Source organism: Etheostoma cragini, chromosome 12 (genome assembly GCF_013103735.1).
Source record: "Etheostoma cragini isolate CJK2018 chromosome 12, CSU_Ecrag_1.0, whole genome shotgun sequence".
In the NCBI taxonomy this organism is placed as follows: Eukaryota; Metazoa; Chordata; class Actinopteri; order Perciformes; family Percidae; genus Etheostoma; species Etheostoma cragini.
This window is the reverse complement of record NC_048418.1, coordinates 18066781-18089299: the sequence shown is the minus strand read 5'-3', so window position 1 is coordinate 18089299 and position 22519 is coordinate 18066781. Positions and strand designations below refer to the sequence as shown.

At 41.6% G+C, this 22519-nt stretch overlaps 1 protein-coding gene across 1 annotated transcript; it reads right to left on the bottom strand.

Moving 5' to 3' along the window:
* Positions 1 to 8837: 8837 nt before the first annotated feature.
* acsl3b (acyl-CoA synthetase long chain family member 3b) lies at positions 8838 to 22157 on the bottom strand. Its single transcript, XM_034886831.1, has 16 exons — positions 22094 to 22157; positions 19070 to 19102; positions 18604 to 19013; positions 16735 to 16912; positions 16524 to 16633; positions 15137 to 15275; positions 14228 to 14378; positions 13895 to 14018; positions 13279 to 13350; positions 12968 to 13107; positions 12380 to 12552; positions 12162 to 12236; positions 11889 to 12080; positions 11692 to 11806; positions 11229 to 11386; positions 8838 to 10834 (listed from the first exon to the last, which is right to left on the bottom strand). Exons 3-16 carry the CDS (start codon positions 18952 to 18954, stop codon positions 10677 to 10679), a joined length of 2136 nt encoding a protein of 711 aa, XP_034742722.1. The 5' UTR covers positions 18955 to 19013; positions 19070 to 19102; positions 22094 to 22157; the 3' UTR covers positions 8838 to 10676.
* Between the last annotated feature and the right edge of the window lie 362 nt (positions 22158 to 22519).

Sequence of the window (22519 nt, the reverse complement as noted above, 5' to 3'; positions counted from 1 at the left end):
GGGGAATGGCACGCCCGTTGTCATGGCTCACCTTTTCAACCAACGTCTCCATAGTGACGCTGCCTCACAGCCTTTCATGTGAAGCTGTGCTTCCACCATCATCTCCTCCCACCTGTTAGTATCCTTCCTTCCTCCGGTTGTCGCTTCCTTTCTTAAGCTAGAAACGTTCTTAGTGGCATGCATTCATTACTTTTCTCCTCTGTTGTACCCATCTGGCTCACCCCTTCCCTTGTGCCAATTACTGTGGTTAAAGCATCGTCCGGGAAGCAGGTGGTTTCAGCCACGGCCAGAGATGGGGGTGATTAGGGCTGCAATATGTTGTTTGAGCCATTAGGACAGAGGGGCAGAAATAAGGATGAAGTGTGCTGTCTTGAGCAACACAGGGAGGAGAGAGGAGTGCATTAAAGGAATGAAGGTGGATCTATACAAGCTTAACCTTTTTGAAAAGGGCACAGGTCTACGTAATGCTACAGGAATGCAGCAGAAATCCTGTGGGAGAGGGCTAAATATCTCCATTAATGAGACTGAGTTCACCAGCTGAGTCTCTATCTAATAATGGGTAAGTTTGACATTTGGGATGCACAAGTTTTCACTTTGGGCTGAGAGTTCAGATGGTGTGATTGATACCTATCTTTTGTATGGTAAACATCTGCAGTAACTGGAGCCAGCAACCAGTTAGCTTAGCTTAGCTTAGATTGACTTAAAGAGTGGTAACAAAGGAAAGCTAGCTGGGCTCTTTCCAAAATCTGCCTACTGTACCCTGTATCCTGTTTGTTCGGTCATGCCAAAACAATACCAACAAGCTGTGGTTTTACGGCTTTCTTAGCCTTCAGCAGTTACTATTGTCCTTGCAACTTAAGAAGCGTATTTTAACTTTCACACAGGCACACATGAACAGACAGGACATACCGGTATACAGTGGTTATATAAACTCATCATACCCCTTTGAAATAGTCACTTTTTTAGTCTTACAGCCGGAAATCAAAACTAGTTGAAAATTAAAATAATTGTTCCAGCTTTATTTACACATTCAAAGGCAATAGTTCTGAAACATAACAAGAAAGTAAAACTAGAATAACAGAGTTGAAAAAGTCATCAGTCCCATGATTTAATACTTGGTAGAGCCTCCTTTTGCTTTAATTACCGCCAGTTGTCTGTTTGGACATGTCTCTATTAGCCCAACCCACCTAGATTGGGGAATATTTTGTGGTTAGCGGTGATTGACTGCTGTCTGTAAGTCCATCCACAGATTTTCAATTGGATTTAGGTCTGAGCTCTGACCTGGCCAGTCAAGGACATTCACCTTCTTATCCTTAAGCCACTGCAAAGTTTTTTTGGCGGTGTGTTTAGGGTTGTTGTCGTGCTGGAAGGTGAACCACCTGCCCAAGTTCAGCTGTCTAGGCAGGTTTTCCTCAAGAATTTCATTGTACTTGCCAGCATCCGTTTTCCCTTCAATTGTGACCAATAGCCCTGTCCCCGCTGAAGAGAAACACCCCACAGCATAATGTTGCCACCACCATGCTTCACAGTAGGTATGGTGTGTTTTGGGTGGTGTGCTGTGTTTGGTTTTTACCAAACACAATGCTTGCAATTCAGTCTAAAAAGTTCAAACTTGGTCTCATCTGAACATAAAACCTTTTTCCACACGGCATTAGAACCTTCAGTATGTTTCATTGCAAAGTGCAAACGAGCCTCTGTGTGGCCCTTTTTCAGAAGAAGCTTTTTTTCCCCACCTATATAGGCCAGCTCTGTGTAGAGCTTGTGAGATTGTTGTCACATGCACAGACCAACCAATAAAAACTTGTGGGTCCTTCAAAGTTGCCATTGGACGGCCCAATCTAGCTACATATTTAGCGCACACATATGAGTGCTAATAATCTTCTCATCTAACTCTCGGTAAGAAAGAAAATTCCTTTAACTCTTATTTACATCTAGTGTACAGTAAAAATACTGTCAACTCTCAATTTCTTATAGATATCCTTCTGACACGTTGTGCTTTTATTAGATTAGACAGTGCTCAGATGACAGGAAATGACGAGAGAGAAAGATTGGGAACAACATGAAAACAAAGGCTGCCATCCTTAACCCTTAGGGTGCCGGAGCAATTTGTCACTAAGTTCTACTCTTGAGCTCATTTTTACATGCCAACTTCCCTACATTAAAGTCCCTGTTTCACTCCCATCTCGCCTCCACCATCCCAAACTAGATTCTTGGTCTCTCTTTTGTCATATTACCAACCGTTCCCCACTTTGTAGGACTACATTCTGTCTTTCCTAAACTTATCTTCAGTTTCAGCTCCTTTTTTCCACTCTGCCTCCCACTAACCCGTCAAAATCTCCACTTTGCTGATTATTTTTACCCTCCACCCCCTGCTTTTTTAACCCTATATGTATCAACTGCTGCAAGTGTTCTGACTCATCCCTTTTCAACAAACTGACAGTGTGAGTGTGAGCGTGTGTGTGCGTGCGCATGCGTGCGTGCGTGCGTGTATGCTTGTGTACAAGAGCACACATGCACAGATTACGTTAGTGTCTATGGTAAGAGATGCAGTGTGACGCACTGGTTGACGTCATCAGAGGCAGAGGCAGGATGCGTTTTTTCATCAAGAAATCTTGTCAAAGAAGAGAGCAGAAAAAGACCTGAATAGACCAGCAGTAATGCACATATTTGCAAAAATTACACAAATTGTCATCATTCCACTCATGTGTTTTGAAACTCCAAAGAGTCATTTTTTTTCTTCTCTAATTGGATTTAGTTTTTTTGTCTCCTTACTTGGCTGTGCATGTAACAGCCTTATTTGTTATTTGAGATGTACAGTGCCTAGGCAACTGTGAGGAATCTTTATTTTCATTAAAGTCTGCCACCTCTTCTGTCCTCCTCTGGCCATTATCTCAATGTGAGGCTGCAGGGAAGGGTGTGTTTTTGCAAATGTCTGAGAATATTGGTCACATAACAGCACAGATTGAGATACTGTTTGTGATCATACCAAACCCAATACTGTATGTCCAATTCTCATGTACACCCAAACGTCCTATCGTCTCTGCCGTGTGGCACGCCACGCGAGGTTGCTTTTTTTTAAACGTGAGATTTTTTTTAAGAATGCTATTTCTAATATGAATGATGTTCTATTTTTGTTCCCCTTCCTTTTCTTCAGTTCACTTCATCTTCTCATATTTCCATTGTGTTGAGTCTCATTCGCCACCCTTCCACCCCTCCCCTCCTCCACTTTGCCTGTTTTTCAACCTTCTTCTCTGCTTTGTCCCTCCCACCATCCCTCTCTTTCCTTTCTCCACCTCTCCCCCTTTTCTTCTCTGGTGCTTCATCTCTGCGGTCTCTGTCTCTCCCTCCACCACTCCCTGACGGCGCAGCGATGATGCTGTTCTGGCTGCCTCCCAAACCGCTTGCCCCCTCGCTCCTCCAGTCCACAGCACCCTCCCTCCTGATGCTATAAATACCCAGCATCGGTGAGTCATCGCCCAGACATATTGGTTGCCTCTCCCTCTGCCTCTCCACCCCACCCCCTTCCAACCACACACACACACACTCTGCTAGAGCTCATTGCCAGACCTGACACGTTTTCCCACCTCCACATTGGCCCTCACATCATGATGACCCGGCTGAGCTGAGATGGGGCGTGGGCCTGGCATGGTGCAGCCAGTGTTACTGAGCACAGCCAAAAGTCACTTTTGACCAAAAACAAAAACAGCATGAGTGGGCACGATATGGGAAAAGACAGTCAACCACAGAAGTAGACTTCATCACATTTGTTTCCAACTGGGTGAGGTGGCACTCCTTAAATGCCCACCTAAGTAGCTTTAGACTCATTAAAACATTTTGTTTTTGTATCTGCCTGTTCTGTTGCTTACTTGCTGTTATGTCACACTAAAATATGAAATTTGTGAAATACTGAAATACAATACTGCATTAGTGCATAAGACAAAAAAGTATCATGTTTTCCCTTTTACTGTATTTCAACACTACATATTTGGTATCTTCGGATGCCTTTTAACATGGGTTTCTATTTACATGGAGGTGCTGCATGTTTGAATGAGTTTGTAATGATGCCAAGGAGCTTTACTAGGTTAAAGGGGTTAAGGCTAAAAAAAATACATTAAGACATTTATGGGAGCTACTTTACCCACAAAAGTGTCATGTAGTTTTGTTTTTTTAAAGAAAAGGCAGCAGAAAGAGGAGGGCAGCTCACCCACACGTCATATCTCTAATCGAGCCTATCCCTACTGCACCTGAGTGTCATTCTAACAGTCAAGTGTCACATCTCAGTCGCAGTCCTCGCTGTGCCACCATCTTTCAGCCTCCGATGTAATTATTCTCAGTTTTCTCCAGCTACCACCCACCCACCCACTAGTAATGAGGCAGCTCCGATCCAGCTCTGCTCATCCTTGGGTAAACTCCAATATGGCTTGTTGGCTCACAGTGTGTGAGCACAAAGCACAAACACAGATAAAAGTTTTTGCGCACTTCTGAGTCATAAGTAGACAGGAAGAGGGAGCAAGCAGTGAACGAGAGAGAGACCAGGCAGAAATATGAGACGGTAGGAGACAGAAAAAGGCAGGATAAAGTGTCAGAGAGCAAAGACAAGACAAGAGCACACACACACACACACACACACACACACACACACACACACACACCACATTAATACAAAATGGAAGATGTCCCTCCGTTTCTGGCTGCTTGGTGCTGTTGTTGTTGTTGTTTTTGTGGTATAGAGACACACTGTGTATGTGTCTGCGTCAGAATCAGTGGGCTAATGAAGGAAGCTTTATGCCTCTGACGCACTCTCCGGTCCCATAGGGTCGGATGGAGGGAATCAAGAGGAGAGGAGGGGTGAGAAGAATCACTCATCTCTCTGTGGTCCTTTAGCGGTTTTATTTATAATAAAATGCAAAAGCAGCCCAGACAGGAAAACATGCAGGACTTCAAGTAGCCTACCCATGTTCTCTCAGATAGCTTTGGTCTGTTGTTGTCCTAGATATTATCAGAATTCTCTTGGACAGCAGAGAAGGCCTTGCTGGCCCTGATAGCTTTCATTGGAATACAATATTGACACATATATTTATGAAATATAAATATTTATTAATTCCACATGTATTTTACAAAGTCCGTCCCAACGGTTTATTACAATAATTGTATTGCTACTCTCTCCCTCGGTTGTGCGGCTGTCAGTGCATTTCATAAATTTGAGGTTTTTAGCCAATTAGATTCCCGCTCTGTGTTGTCTCCGGGTAAAAAAGCTACCCTGAGGCCTTGAGAATTTCGAGTGAATCACTCTGCTGTTTAAGGAAAAAGGACTATGTTGTTGATTGTCGTATTCTCTAGCCAATCAAAGTTCGAGTTTGCCCTGTTGGGCGTATTCTTTTACAGAAGATCCATTTTTGGGACCAGTTAACGTACGGTGGCCGAGAAGCAAAACTTGCTAGCTAGCATCTCACAACTGTAGCAGTAGGCTAACGTTAGTACAAACTCGTTTTAAATGTAAAGTTAATGAAAGGAAGGTGGATGCACCTTTTCTTCCAAGCATGAGCAGCTTTTGGTAAGTTTAATAGATGTTTCTGAAATTTAGTAAAAGGATTTTAGGCTAAGGCTACTAGCTATCGCTGCTTGCTTTTGACAATTGCTGCTGCTGTTGTGTTGATGTGTGTCCGCTGTGCCCTTGTGTGTGAGTGGTGGCATGTTGGTGGGTCGGTGAATTTGTGGGGAAGCCTGTTGATTGCTGTTTGTGTTTTTTGTGTTTTTGAATGCTTTGTTGTCTTCGTATGAGTAAATGTGACCGGTTGTTGTGGTTTCGTTTTTGGTTTCTATGGTAATTACACTCATTTTTGGTGATGTAGGATCGTGTTATAGGCTACTGCATGAAAGTGATGGCTTCAGTCACATTGTACTCATGTAGTAGTACAATGTGACTGCAGTAGTGTATTTAAACTCTCTAGATGTTGAGTTTTGTGTTTTTTTGTTTTTTATTGACAAAATGCAGAATACCGAGAATCAGGTAAACAATAATAGCACTTGAACATCAAGTGTACAAACCTAAAGTAACACTGGAGAACTTTTCCCGCTTTGGTCCTCCTACAGGTTTGGAGCAGAATTGTTCCTTTATGTCTTATCGGAACTACAGATCCACTACCAGATCTGGCAAACATGCGTAGAGCGGTTATAGCCGGTAGAGAGCCGCAAAGCGAATGCAGAAGTGCCGTTCACTCTGTTACGAGTTGATGAACCACTGAAAAGGATTTTGGAAACATTATTTCAAGTTCCAAAATAAAGATCTCTAATGTTGCTTAGAAAACAAAAAAGACATAAAGCAGTACAAATAAATAATAGACTCATTATATAGATTAAAAGGGGTAAAAGAAGACATACATTTACAATTAGTCAGAGTTTTCAAGGAAAAAAGCTCTACAGTTTCCACAATTGTAATACTTTTTTGTTATTCAACATGAACAGACTTCAGTAGAGATTTAAATTCTGTGAGAAAAGGTACAAAATTAGGATATGCCCATGACATTCATTTTGTGAATATCTATTTGTGGCATACAGATGATGCCCTAGTGGTAGAATGGTGATTCAAAGGTGGTTTTACCCTTGTGTTGTCCGCCCATCAAAAGCTGAAAATCTATGCTTTTAGTCAATGTTTTATCATACTTTTTTGTCCCTTTTTTCAATCCTTTTGATGTTTTTTTTTCAATGTTTTTTGACGTTTTCAACACTACGTAACACAAACTTATTAACTTTAGTTTTACAGTTTTGGGGGGAATTTGCGATCAATAATCCTCATTTATAGGAAATTTTACCTATTGTTTGAGTTAGAAAAGCAGACATTAGGAATTATTTAGACTAAAATTAAAGGAAAGTATGTTGATGGATAATCACAGACCGGAATATGTCAACTTTTACTCAATACTACTTAAAAACCACTTCAATTAGTTTTTTATACTTGAATAAGACACCCCAAAATGAATGAAAGTAGAGATTTGTACTTGCCAAAGAGCGTTGTGTGGAATCAATCATGTTATTTCGGGTAGTTAAAAAGAACATTGATATAGGAAAGCGGGTCAGTTTGACCCAAGGACAACATGAGGGTTAATTGTACTGTAGGATAGAGAAAGCCCAGGTGTACAACGTGTATTATAGCTTAAAATACATTGTAATGTGTATAACAAGCACTGGGCAGTTCTTATTTGGTATTGTGAGCTTTGTAAGCTCTGCACTATGTAACTTATTTAGAACATATACAACATATTTAAATAATTTTGTACCCATTATTTCATAAACTTCACACAAGTTGAATGAATCAAAGAACAATGGCTGATTACAGCTGAGACAATTAGTCCGTTAATCAACTAGTTATCTAGCCTAACGTCGTCACACTCAGATTCTAGTTGAATTTCCGACCTTGAATGTTGTGGGCGGGGCTAAATTCGTCTAGCATCCAGGCTACTAGTTAACAGAACAGGTGGAGGCTGGGGGTGTGGCCTTGACCAACTGCCACTTTGCTTGTGTGATATCCATGATGTCTGTCTCTCACGAGAGGGCTAATTTCTCTGGATGGACAAACCAGAGAAAGGGGAGGTAACATTGCCTCTTCTGACCTCATAAGGGGCAAGATTCCAGATCAGCCCATCTGAGCCTTAATTTTCTCAAAGGCAGAGCAGGAAACCCAGGGCTCGGTTTCTACCTATCACCATTTCTAGCCACTGGGGGACCGTAGGCAGACTGGCGGAACTCATGTTTTTTTGGGGGGGTAGTGCACTATAGGCCCCTGTGGCGCGACATCAACAGAAGTCTTATTAAACCCTAGTATCTGTACTTCTACCTGAGTATTGAATTTCAATACTTATGACACCTCTGAGAATAATTGTTAGTTGCCCTATTGCTGATATCAAAACACTGGTGTAAGACTAGGGCCTAATCTATCCATGATTAATTATTTATTATGAAAAGCAGACACTCCTTAAATGCTGGACTCTGAGTTATTCAGACGCATTTGGCGGCAGGACAGCAGGTGTACATGGCGCAGGGAGCCAAGCGTCTTCCTTTTGATAAATCAAGTGATTTACACGTCTGAAGCCTTGGAAGAAAGAAAAAAAATCCTTTGTTTACTAGCTCTGATTGAACCACATTGACTCAAACACACACATTCAAAATCACACTGGCCTTTGTTGCCATAGAAACTCTGGTTTCAGGATGATTCTAATCAAGCTGTTGATCGTGATCACACGGTGTTCCTCACAGATGGCGGGTGTCCAGGTGTTAAAAACAGACAGATTTACACAAACACAGCAGTAATTACAACACAGTTTTTTTATTTCATTACATCATTTTCAAGGCCAAATCACAAATAAATAAGGAAGGAGACACTTGCAATAGCTTGGCTCACAGGGCCACTTAACCACACAAATCAAGGAGTAGACCCCAAAAGGTGGTTAGTAACAGACTATTACATAGGTTAACAGGAGAATGTACACCTGTACAATAATTGTAGATTTAATGAATTTGAATCACTGATTCAAATTCATGTCTTGTTAGTTCAAACTGATGTAGCAGGACACGGCATTCTGTGCTATCAGCAAAATGTGGGGATCGGTCACATTCTTAAGACTTCCTGAAGACAGCTCGTGTCAGAAGGCAACTAGCTGCCTCTAGCTAGGCATAGGAAAAGCAGCAAAGAGAACTGGTATAAAAAGAAACGGAAGGAACGGCTTCCCACCTCATCAATATAGTACTGTCAAATACTTTCAGGTACTAAAATAACCCTTCTGTGTGGAGCTAGTATACATCTGATAAGAGAAGAAGTGAGCGTACCTGATTATGCCTTTTTATTAATGCTAAATGATTTCAGTACAAGCTAGGCAAAATTTGAGGGCAGCTATGGGAAGACAGACTGACTGAAGCAAGGGTGTCACTCATACTGATGCCATTCATAGGAAATATCTCCAAACTAAAAACCTACAGCAATTAATGCATGTTATACTTTTTTTTTTTAAAACAAATATCAGTTGACAGAATCCAAGACCCTTTTTATATACATTGCACATACAGTGGCATACACATAAACCAATTTGAAGATACAGAAATGTTACCTGCACTCTATGAGGTTGGCGAGTTTATGCTGTATACTCTCAATTAAATAAGGAGTGCATCATAAGGATTTATTTAGTTGTTCGACTGGAGCCCAGTCCTCTCACTTCTCTTTCAAATATATATTCAAGTGCTTTGGTACTGTTGCACACTTTTTATCATGCAAATTCTACACTGCAAAATATTCAATTTTCACTTTACAGTCTTATTTAAAAGCACAGTACGTCCAAAACATCTAGACTTCCCAGTCAGTGTCAGTGTCTCTCTACCTTCCTCTTCTTTATTCCTATGCTTGTGTTCCTACAGGTTTCCAATATGAGTAAAAGTCCTAAACATTCAGACACTATGGAGGGGCTGCTCTAGGTGCACTTTCTTTTCTTCCTGTCCTACAAACTTTAGTTTAAAATGTGTGTATAGATATTGCACATTCATTTTGTATCATATTCATAAGTAAAAAAGCAAAACAATAACTAGACCTATGGCAAAAAAAGGATAACATGTATAGTTGCACCGAAATGTAACTGGGAGAGCAACCAATCAAAGGCTAACTAATGTAACTATATTTTTTATTTTACAATGGGCTAAGTTCCCTTGGAGACATCCATACGGTGCAATGGTCATGACTTGAGGATTACGTGGCGGGCTGCAGTATGTCAATGAACCAACAAAACAACCAATAAGACACAGGTTGGGAGGCATCCAGGGGCTGCTAACATATGGAAACAATGAGGCTGCGGGCTAAGAGTAGGGATGGAAAAAAATCCCAAATGGCCAGCTTTCACAGGGTATGGAGTTACAAAAAAACAAACACTTGTAAACAAAGCTTGTTAAAGTACATTTAGCATAAACAAATTGGCAATAAAAAAAACAGGAGGATAAAGAAAAAATGAATCCAAAATTAAATAACTGTAGGTAAAAGTAAAAACATCTTGATGCTCAATCATTGCTTTGCAAAACCGATTACGCACACACACAAAATACTCATAAAATTGAGACGATAGAGATCACCGCAAAGATTCCAACCTGAACGCCAAGCAGGGATCCCTCTCATCAGGCTCATGCTTCCCAAATCTTCCTGCCAGGTATCTGCACCACAAGTCCACGACTATGCTGAGCTGGGGGAAGGCTCCAGAGAGCGAGAGAAGGAGAAGCAACACAGACAAAACGTTGACATTGATCCAGATATACATATAGCCTGACATTTTGATTCAACGCGGACCTCGGTTGCCATAGCAACACAACAGGCTAAATCCACCAAAGGGCCAGATGAGTGTGTTGCACTGTGCACGTCCAGCTGGTTCACTTATCTGTGAGGGACCGTCTGGTCTTGTAAGAGAGCATGGATTCAAGAGTTCTGTCCCCTTGTTTTGATCAAAGATGGACGCAGGGAAGCCAAGGAGGAGGTTGCATGAGATGTGTTATGCGTCTGTAATATTGTGTGTATCTGTGTATGTGTGTATTATTTGTATCTAAAGTACAACTCCTCTCCCAAGTGTTCCCGGTAGTGGCTTCTGAGCTCCTTGTGTATGTGTGCAAGTATATATGTGTAGTTGTTGTTTGGAGTGTGTTTGTATGTGTTATTTTCCTCCATACATTCTCTCAATGTCTTCCTGGTAGTGTGTTTTGAGCTCCTTGCGTTTCAGTTTGAATGCGTCAGTGACCAACCCGGTCTCTGGTGTCCAGGGCTCAGCGCTCAGACGGATCTTCTTAGGGATCTCAAATCGCTCCATTTTCGCTGGTTGGGGGGAGAGAGCAAAATCACGGTTCAGATTGTGACAAATCCAGTGTTATACTGTTTAAACTGTCAAGTTATGACAGAGATAGGCCTGTAAGAATGATTACATAATTGTCTAATCACTGTAATTCCTTGCTGCGTGTATAACTGTCAATGGTAATTGTCGTTTCTATATACATTAAAGCAATAAATAAAATTTTGTTTTTATTTGACTGAAAGAGCAATAAGCAATTATTTCTGAGACAATTCATTGTCCAGTGAAATTTGGAATTGTTACAGCTCCAGACAGAGAGTACCACCACTTTGGTTAGAGAAGGCTTTTATCGGACATTTTGTCTGAGGGAATATGCAGAATGAATAAATGCCTAAAATGATAAAAAGGCTTTTTTCCTACCTGAGAGAGCAGCCTCAGTAATGATGCGGAGAGCCTCTTTCTCGATCTGCGAGTTGTTACACATCTCCTCCCATGTGCCCCTCACATTCAACTGCTCCGCCAGCGCCATTAGCTGCTTTTGGTTAGGCACCACAAAGCTGATCACATATGACTGGTCGCTGAAAAATGAGTCCAGAAGAGTCCGCAAATTTAGTTGTTTCAGCATAAGGGAGAGAGTAAAAGAAAAAAGAAAATAGAGGCAGGAAAATGTTAGAAAAAGACACTAGCTGAAATGTTGCTTTGCTTGGGGAGCTTGCATTTAAAAAAAGAAACTTGAGGGGCTTCCTGAGCCATGTTCTAAGGCTCAGTCCTACAGAGGCCCAGGTTTGTCTATCCAATAAATCAATAAAGGCCAAAAAGCCAAAAAATAATCTTAACCAAAAAGGTCTGGAAGAAACAGACTGAGAGGTGTGTGCAATTCTACCTGTTAGCATAGGCACAGATGTTGTCTACGAGAGGGCAGTTCTTCAAAACAGCCTCCACTTTTCCTAGAGAGACGTACTCGCCGGCCTGCAGTTTCACCAGGTCCTTTTTACGATCTGTTGGAGGAGAACACGCGTCACAATCCGAATAGGTAACACGTGTTCAGCACACACGTGCACTAGTTCGTGGATCTGTTACCGATGATCTTAAGGCATCCGTCAGTGTGGACCTCTCCGATGTCTCCTGTACAGAACCATCTCTGGCCGTGCTCGTCCACAAAAAAGTCCTCACAGTTCCTGCCCTCATTTCTGTAGTAACCCATCGTTACATTGGGGCCACCAATTAAAATCTCCCCCCGTGGGTTGGGCTTGTCTGTGCTGTAATAAGAACCTGGAGGAGCAAAAAAAACTAATTAGAGTATCAATGTGTTTGTTGGCTTCAGTAAAGTTGGGTTGTTGCCATTTGACTCACCCTCCTCCCAGTCTTTCAGCGTGATCTCTGAACAAACCAATGGAGCACCGACGCGTCCTGTGCTGTAGTCCCACACTGAAAAAAATAAATAAAGACTCCTGTTAAATGGTGGTAAAAATTATAAACCAAGTTAGTCTATATTTTTTATTTGCTTGGCTCACAATTTCCCAAAGGGTGGCAAAAGATACAGCCGTTTTACATGAAATGCCCTCTCTTACTCTCACTGATGGTGCCAGCGCCACAGGTCTCCGTCAGGCCGTAGCCCTGCCCCACAGGGCAGCACAGGCAGATGTTCATGAAGCGCTGCGTGGCAGCGGAGAGTGGCGCTCCGCCAGACAGCAGCACCCGTATGTTCCCTCCCAAGAGCGCACGCACTCGTTTGAAAACCAGCCTGTGGGGGATGAGGCGGAATGAAAACCAAAACCCACAGTATGGAGATGATGAGTGACTTCTTGATCAATAAAAAACTATTTGGGAAGAATTGTTTTTCAATTAATTTCCCTTACGGCATAAGTGAAGTTTGTTAAAACCAAAAAAATACAAAATAAAACAACGAGTGAAAGAGCCATTCAACCTTTTCCAAAGTTAATATTGCATAGGATCCACCGAAGAATGCCCTGTGCAAACACAATTTCCCTTATCAATATTATGCAATGATTCACCCCTTTTGTAGAGAATCCATGTTGACAAGAATTCACACAAGGCTATAATTAGCGATGTAGTAATGGAGGTTGATGTTTGCTCATGTATCACAGGAGAAGCAGATGTCTCAGCTCATGTGTTCGGTAATATACAAGGTGTTTTACCTGTCACAGAGAGGCGTGCTGTAGCCTTTGGAGATCTGCTCCATCTTGTAGTTGTAAGCCAGCACAAACAGCGTCTTTTGTAGTTTGCTCATTTTATCCACTTTGGTCATCACATTCTTGTAGATTCGGTCCATGATCTCCTACACACACCAGGCGGGGCAGCTCTCAGTAACAACACTTTTGACATTTTCAGTCTATACTCTGTGGTTGCTACTTGTTATCGACTTTATCTGAAGGCCTGATAAATAATTACAGGCTATATTAATAATGAAATTGGATTTATGAGTTTGTGTAGTGACAAAAAGACTTACTGGTACAGCAGCCATGAGAGTAGGTTTCAGCACACTGGTATCCCCTTTACTGCCCTTCTTTATCTTTGTAGACTGTAAAAATAAAAGAAAAACAATCTGTCAACACACAGAGACCTACTGACCACACAGAGCTTTAAAGTGCCCATATTAAAAAAAAAAAAAAAAGCCATGCTGTTTTGACTGAGATACAGTTTCTGAATGTCCTCTGCCTTCAGTCTCCGGGTGAGCTGTTCAAAATCTACACGGCTTTCTACGTCACTAGCAAAGATGAGGTGGCTAACCATAGCATGAAAGTGTTATCATGCTAGCTCGTTCTCAATGGCACAACGCCGCTACATTACACACTAGTTCACCATAATCTCCAAAAGAACTACTTCATGTCCTTGTTCTGAAGGTATTCCACAAGAACCCCTCGTTTAAGAGAAGTCCCCCAGCTAATCCTACCTTGTACTGACCAAAGTTGGAGAAAGAGTTATCTAGCTGATGTGATCTTACCTAGCTACTACGCATGTGTGACTCCCAACAAAGATAGTAAAGAAGTGAGATGTCTCTGTGTGTGTGTGTGTGTGTGTGTGTGTGTGTGTGTGTGTGTGTGCGTGTGCGCGGTTGGACTGACCTGGTCTGCTAGAGTCTGAGGGGAGGAGTACCCGATGCGACAGCCGTGAGAGATGCACACCATTTCAGCGCTGAGCTCTAAAACGTGGGCCAATGGCAGGTAGCCAATATAGGTGTCTGTTTCACTGCCAGCACAAAAATAATTGCAGGTTAATTTCCACAATAGACACAGAAGAGAAGATGGTGAGGTGTTGGTAATTGACTATACAGTCAAAGATGTGATAGTGTCTCAGGAGCAGTACCGAGAGAGGAGGAAGAGACAGAGATATTTTGTTGATTTGGAGAGTTGCAGAACACAAAGAAATAGAGGAAGTGAATCTGATATTTGGCATACTCGAGGTTAGGGATTCGCTCAGCCATGCCAGTGATGCCAGCAATGATGTTGCCATGGGAGATCATGACACCCTTGGGGATGCCAGTGGAACCGCTGGTGTACATGATGACCGCAATGTCCGAGGGCTCTGGCTGTCTGCGGTCTACTGCTACTGCGGAGACAGAAGAGCAGAGACGTGATGGTTAGAGAGGAAACGGATCACACATACCTACATAAACGTCAGGGTTTTCATGCCATTATACAGCTTCAGCGTCTAATCACCTACCGGTTGTTTTGCGCACCGCATAAGCATATGACCGTAAAAACAACGTGGGGGGCATCTGGATGAGCTGACAGGGTGGGCGTCCGTCCAAAATAAAAAATGTTAAGCAGCAAATCCTTATATTTACTTTACCAATCCTGCAGTCAGATACCTGATACCCCCTTTCAATTAATGTTAACTTTAAATTTAAATTATAGAAATAATTATACATGTTGATTTTCATGTGATTATGAAGGAAACTTGGCTACAATTAAATTAGAAAACGTTTCCCATTCAAATAGTTTGTTCTTTTTGCAATTATAACTACTCTTTTAAAAAGATTTTAGTGTTTTCTTGATCAAATAAATACATTTTAAATTTTTATATACATTATAAAAATAACGCGATTATTGCAGTACAAACACTTTCTGTTCCCCCCCCTTTTCTTTTCTAAAAAGTTGACCGAAGTCATTGTGGCACAGGGTAGTTACCAAGTGATTATTGACCTCTTGCTGACTCTGTCATGCACAGCACTCCCATTACACATCAGGGTGTTGGCTTTGTACTAAGCCTCCATCAGTGTACTTCCTTTGCCCCAACAAAATTATGAAAAAAAGAAAAGAAAAAAAAAAAAAAAAACTTTTTTATCACAATGCACAAATACTCACAATTGTCAGGCTTGGATCCCATCTCCTTCACAGCGTCCATGTTGTAGACCATGATGCCTCTGGGGATGTCTGGCCAGCTTGTGGGCTTATTGTCTACTATGATGATGTACTGCAGCCTCGGCACATCACACAGTATGGCCTGGGACATGGAGTTGGATGTAAGAGCGAGGGAGAAGAGCGAGTGAGAGGAAGAAGTTATTATTAGAACCCGACCAATAAAAGGATTTTTAAGGCCGACACAGATACGAATATTTGGTTATTTAAAAGTCAGATTCTTTTTTTTTTTTTATCCAACACACAAATTTCCCTAACATTAGTAATTTGTAATTCTTAACTAATGACAATAATTTGTTTTGTCATAACAGACCAGAGGAACATCAAAATATATTAAAGTTCTGATAAATAAAATACAAATTTAAGTTATGAAACTAAAAGTCCTTTGAATAAAAACAATAACAAAAAAATGTGATTGTTGCCAACAGGGAGGTTGTAGCGTGCCCTCTGATGGACAAACTATGCAACGCCGACACTCATAACATGGTTGACCGTCAGTTTTATTTTTAAATATTCATTTATCGGTCATTAAATGATTCTGATGAATGAATATTTAAAATTATTCATACACATATATATATATATATATATATATATATATATATATATATATATATTTTTTTTTAATCAGCCATTATAAATGCCTATTCCAGTAGTTTGGGAAATGCCTAATATTGGCCCGCCGATACATCGGTCGGGCTCTAGTAATTATGCAAATAAAACTGAGAATACATGCCCTAATGCACAAAATGTAATTTAGTATTCCTTTTAGTTAATTTAAAGTGCACAGCCTTGTTTAAAACAGAGACCACCATAGAGACCAACGTGGTACCATGACTTTGTGTAAACATACACACCGACTTTCTTAAGCCAAGTGGCGTGTTATCTGTATGCATTGTGAGCTATCAGTGTGTATTTCTACACTGTATACAGCGGGTGTACACATATACACCACCTGGCGCGTTGTCGCCGTCTTGCTGTTTTATTGCGAGAACAAAGCTAGGGGTTCAGAAAAAGAACAACAGGGTTGGCTTTAAGAAAACACCACACGTGGGTCGCTCTAGCGGATGAAAGTCCTGTGTTTTACCCATCCGCCACCCCAACCTCTCTTCCTGTGTGGCTTTTCGCTGTTTCATACTATTTGCTATGGCGTAAATTCACATGCAATTGCAAGTTAATGTAAGTCAATGGAGGCGTTGATAAACACGCTCAAAAGCAGTATGCGTCTTGATAACACGCCAATAACGGCATACGAATTGACGTGTCACACATATGCCATTTCACTTTCATGAGATCAGTCTGTGGAGACAGATGATGACAGCAAAGCAGGTACCTTGAGACGGCTCTGAAGCAGGTCTTTGCTTGTGATGATGTGCGTGATCCCGGTCTCGTTCAGGCCGTGGGCGATGGCCGTAGGTCCAAGAGTGACATACAGGGTCACAACTGTCAAATTCAAAACCAGTGAAGTTGGTCAGTCATTCTCAAGTGCTTTACAGTGGGCCCACAGTTGTCTAAATGCACACGTTTGTCTTTCTGTCACTTACGTGGGAAATTGTACATAAAGCAGGCTTGTGCAGCCACGACCCACTCTGCTCTAGTCTCACAGAAGATGGCGATATTACACTGAGGTTTCTGGCCAAGCGCTGCCAGACCGCTACCGAAACACCTCGCTGCCTTGTAGGTTTCCTCGTACGACAGCCAGTTGTAGTTTCCTAGAATTACCTGCAAAAAGGTTATTTACAATATTCAGGATTATATCCACATACTGGATGGATTGATAGATATTTTATTGATCCCAAGAGGAAATTCAGGGTCCCTCTAACTTAAAGACATCAAACACAGCATATACATACATCATAAACAGGATGATAAAATGACGAATCCACATGAAAACTGGACAATAAAAGAAAAGATACTAAATCAAAAATAAAACAAAATCCACATGAAAGCGCTTACACCAAACATAACAACCGCTGTATGCAGCACACACATTCTACAGGCCTGGGCAGCTTTAGAGCATCTTTTAAGGAGCAGTTTTAGTCAATGTGACATAAGAACAGAATGTTCACATAATTTAAAGGGACCTAATACCCATGGTAGCCACGTTTATGAAATTAATGTGAGGACTGTACATCGGCTTTGCGATATAAAAAAGGTTATGTGCAATACTGACACCGCCGACTCTAAAAGAGGTCTGATGTTTGTTACCAGTACAACAGCATCCTTCATATGCAGTCAGTCAGCGCCATCTACAGGGCTTTTGCAGCCATGCAGGTGTTAATGAGGAGGCTCTGGGCTGTGAGAGAAAGCGCCAGTAACTCAGCTGCTCCTCCACCCACATTCGTCACACAGAGCACAGTGGCAGACTGCGCCGTCAATCTCTCACAAGCGAGCCTTCTATAATCCCACACATTCACCGAATGCTTACAGTTCTCATTTAACAAGAGATGAGTGATACCACCCACCACTTTTTATTATTATTTTCCTTTTTACCAGGCAGCAAAACGGCAACCACAAAAGACAGCAGGACAACAAGACGATACCAAAACAAAACATAAACCCTGTGGCGATCCCTCCCTCCCCACCCCACGGGTCTCCATTAAACTGTTATACGTGCAGGATAAAAAGATTCACCATTTAACAAAACATAGAAATAGGGCTGGGCAATATATCGATATCATATTGACATTGTTTTTTGAAGCTAGATGTCGTCTTAAATTTTATATATCGTAACATGACATAAGTGTTGTCTTTTCCTGGTTATAAAGGCTACATGACAGTAAAGTGATGTCATTTTCTGAACTTACCAGACTGTTCTAGCTGATCTATTATTTGCCATTAACCACTTAGTCAGTATATCCACATTATTGATGATTATTGATCTAAATTCTCATTGTGTAAATGTTTTGTGAAAGCACCAATAGTCAACACTACAATATTTCATCATTATATCAACATTTATGTATTTAGTCAAAAAGATGAGAATACCTGTAATCGTACAGGTTAATTTCAGTGAGGCGTCATCATTCCAGAGTACCACCCACTAACTTGACTAAAGGGCTGTCCTAGATTTAACAAATTCTCAGTCGACTAACACTCACATGATTTTTTAAGGAATCCATTAGTTGACCTATTTGACAGCGTGTAAAACTACGTTTCTCTCTTGAATCCTGCAAAAGCCCCACTTAAGATCTTGTGTATACCAAAGATGTGCTCACACGTCTCTTGGGAAGTAAGTCGTTCAGCATGAAAAACGTATAAAAAAATCAAAGATCAAAACGAAATATCCACTAAGAGGGGGCAGCCCTACTTGCAATATATCCAACAGACTGAACATTTGAAAGAATAATGATGGTGATAGACAATCTACTGCATGTGTGTAAGGGCGACAGGAACGGGTCAGTGCCTCTCACCTTCTTGAAGACCTTGCCGTTAGGCTGCGGCTCATCCTCCTCATTGAGCACCTCCCTGGTGCCCAGACAGTCTCTCTGTGGAAACCGACTCGCTGCGCGTTCAAACACTTTGTCCAGGGTGTCCACACTAGGGTGCAGCCATGCCACCAGCTTCTCTTGGCTGTTGATGGCCCGGTAAGGCCCTGCTGGGTGTCCACTAACTGAGCGTGCCTTGATCCGGCGAGCCCGTTCCAAGTTTGTGCCAGCTCCAGAGAAGAAGTACCAGGGTATGAAGGTAATGACAGAGTAGACCCAGACCACAGAGTGGAAGACCTGCAGCAGCAGGGGGTTCATATCCTCCTTCAACTTCATCTTTGAGGATGAAGTCGGGGCTGGGGATGAATCACACCAGACAAGCAATGATGAACTGCACTCGTCACTGCTGTTTCAGTATCCTGACTTGCTGCTGTGGCTGACGGTGGCAGGCGGTGGTTCTTTTTGTGCAGCAAGGCAACCAGACCTGCAACAGAGAGGCACAACATGACATTGTAGAAAGCACTGCTGGGATAAAAGCAGTATCAGCACATTTGGAAATATCGAGCAGCAGCAAAAACATGCCCCCTGGTAAATAAATCCGAGCTCGTCTGAGGACCATCTCTGCTTATTGTTAGGTTGGATCTCCGTCAGCACTATTTAACCAGATCTGGTGGCCCTGTCGCACGGATCCCAGCATGACGCTTCAACACTTATCAAGATTAAATAATAGTGCATTCTAAAATGATTAGTAAATTAGTTAATAGACTAGCAGAATCAAAAGGAATTGCCCCTCATGTGGGAAGATTTACTGCTCGTGTTTCATTTACATACGAAGAAAACATTCCCTCCTCTAACTATCAGGAACTATACACTTTCTCTATGACTTTGAAACTCATACCACGGGGTACAATAATGTTTTCAAAGACAGTATTAGAGCGTTTTTTTATACTTTTACTGTTCTCATTGGTTTGGATTTAACACAAAAACCTTTGGATCAACTCCAACCGCCACCCGGAGCTTAGCTAGTGCTAGTGTAATTTGAGGTGCAGCCCTGTTGCCACTGAGCCTGAACATGCTAGAACTAGCAGCAGTGATTCATAGTGCATCTTAGAATGAGCCGTCTAGAGGTCAAAGGGGAGGTTAGCACAACCTGGCTAGCTAATATATCAGTACTGAGAAAAATCTAACACTGACTGATGAGTTGGACTGTTCCTGGCCTAATGCAAACACAAGCTTCAAGAAACAACCCACACGTAATATCTACGAGCTTAGGCGACACATTCAATAACGTTTAAGGAGGCTTTTCCTTAGACAAATATTCTTCCTTCTAACAAGCTACAGCGCCAACAGGTAACTGTAGCTAGAGTGTTAGTCCTTAGTGCCCAACCAGGCTAACTGGTCACCTGCACTGCACTCCACTCTTATGCTCAGTAAGGACTGAAAAACTATGGCCAGAGTTAAATTATATGCAGGTTCCAATCTACGCAACAGACTTCATTATAAATTCAAAGCGGCATGTTTAAGTGTGTGTGCAATAGACATGGGTCGGTTTCCGGTTTCAAGGCATACAGGTTTGAAAAAGAAACTAACATTTTCTGGCAGAGAGAAATCCATCTCTCTGTCAGTGTGCAGTGTGTTTAAAAATGTATTAGATGTATATTTCTTTTTCTTACCCAGACATTTCAAAAATTATACATTTATAGCTGTCATTGCAATGCCCTAATACCACGAAACAAGATATTTTTGCTGAAGGTTATCATACCGTCAGAATCTCATACTGGCCCATTCCTACTGCGCACTGCACAAGGATGTTAAACTTCCTCATGACTTCTATCCTCAGAAAGAAAAAAAATAATAATTTCAAAGGGAATACAATTGGTACCTCTGCTCATAGCTATTATGAAAGTGTTGTGCAGCTAGGTAAAAGAAGCCAATTGGATTTGTTTCTGTAGGCCTATGTTATAAGGTTTTATTAGAATGCAAACAGCAATTGCCTGTCTAGATACACATAAATAAACCGTCTCAAACCGTTCAGGACAGGTAAAGGTTGAACATGCCTCACCTGTTTTGTAACAACTCCCATACCACAACCAACTGACAACTACATTAGGGCAGAGCAAAGACACAAAGAAGTCAAAGGCACTTCAGGATGAACTCGTACTCCGTTTGTGTTTAACACTAATCATTATATACTTTGAATAAAGTAGACACACCTGCCCCTGATAACTATACCAACAAGCCGACCTTTGATTTCATAAAAAAAAGCAAAGCAACTAATTAGCATGCAACACAGTTTTTAATAACCAACCACGTATGACGTACAGTCAAGACTTCATGATGGTAATATCACCTTAGTTATAATGCCAGCCCATCTATGCGGGTTTGTGTTGCTGCCGCAAACAGGACAGTAGGCCCACATGCATATTGTGATTTAAAAAAAAAGACTATGCGTATTATACGCATAAACAAATGATGCATAAAGGATAAATTAAGGTTTGGTATGTAAAGCACTCAGTGTTTAACAATGGAGAAGACTGAGTTTCCCGCCAACATACTTAACACTAGAGATAACACCACAGATTAGTGGTTCTGCACTGGAGTATTCCAGTAGTACATTCTCCAGCCCATCAACCTAAAATGACTTATCTAGCTATCATTAATATACTAAATCTGTTTTATCCACAGAGGCATTATCTGGGGGGCATCACAGCACAACAGGATGATGCCACATTACAAACCTTACCCTCTAGATTTCAATCTGGTGATCTTCACGCAGTTTCTCCAGCCTATCTTTTGGGCTATCGTTACATTGTTGAATCAGATAATGTGTATTCTTCATTAACTTTGGACTTTATTTTTTTTTTTAAAGGTTATCGTATTCTGTCTATGTTGTTCCTATGTAAAGCACTAGATACGGTGTGGTATCAACAATGTTGTGTTTACGTCTTAGATATTTGCTATCAAGATAACACGTTGTTATGATAATACATGGTGTCACTCTCACACGCACGCACACACACCTGGATACAGAGTGTGTGTGTGTGTGTGTGTGTGTCTCGCTATCAATGCTTAACCGGGCAAGGAGATAGTTTTAATTTCAAATCAGCTAAAAGGACCTTTTTCACTGCGCAGTGACTACCTCTGAAGCTAGCGTTACAGGCTAACAGCATCAAGATTAGCAGCTAGAGGACAGCTCAAAGACGCGCTAGTAGCTTGCAAAGCGGGGTAGCTAGCATTTAGCTAGGGCTTCAGCTAACCCCTTGAACGTTAGCTGTTGTTGGCCCGCTGTTGCTAATGTAGTCAAATAAGGCTATTTATCAACATTCGGTTAAAAAGGAGGCACACCCGCCTCGTGTTGTACACACATGTATAGCACATTAAATCCAATGTGCCGCGTTGCTGCGCAAACCGCTCGCTAACAATCAGTCCGTCTCACCAACATCTGCAACGCGTTCACACAGCAACACATTCTCACCTCTTTTCTGAACCGCTACGCCTGAGTCGCTGGGGGTTGGATTAAGTCTCTTTATCCTTGTAACCAAAGCTCAGACATTATATTTAAATATATATATTTAATCTATTAACAGGGTGTATTTGGTTATAAATCACGACTGCTAGTCGGTTACAAAACGTGTATAAAATTGGTTGAATCTGAAAATCACCGGGCCAATGCTGCCAGCCCGGAAGCTACTGAATGACGTCAGGAATTTTTCTGTCAGCGATTGGAGCACAGGAGGTGGCGCGTGCTTGGGGGAAAGGGGACGTCAGTGAGGTTACTAGCGTTCACAACATGGTTCACACAGTATCAACCCAGTGGCCACAACTGTCTGCAGCTAGATACGTGTCGCTGCTGGTCCTAATGCATGTGTGGCAGGAGGTCTATCTATCATTAAAGTAATCA

Bases quoted from the DNA above. Each gene is read 5' to 3' on its own strand.
- acsl3b (XM_034886831.1), bottom strand. From the start codon at position 18,954: ATGAAGTTGAAGGAGGATATGAACCCCCTGCTGCTGCAGGTCTTCCAC. The intron at 12,081-12,161 runs GTGAGTCAAATG...TTGCTCCTCCAG, and splicing joins GCTGAAAGACTGGGAGGAGG to GTTCTTATTACAGCACAGAC. The intron at 10,835-11,228 runs GTAGGAAAAAAG...CCCCCCAACCAG, and splicing joins TACTGAGGCTGCTCTCTCAG to CGAAAATGGAGCGATTTGAG.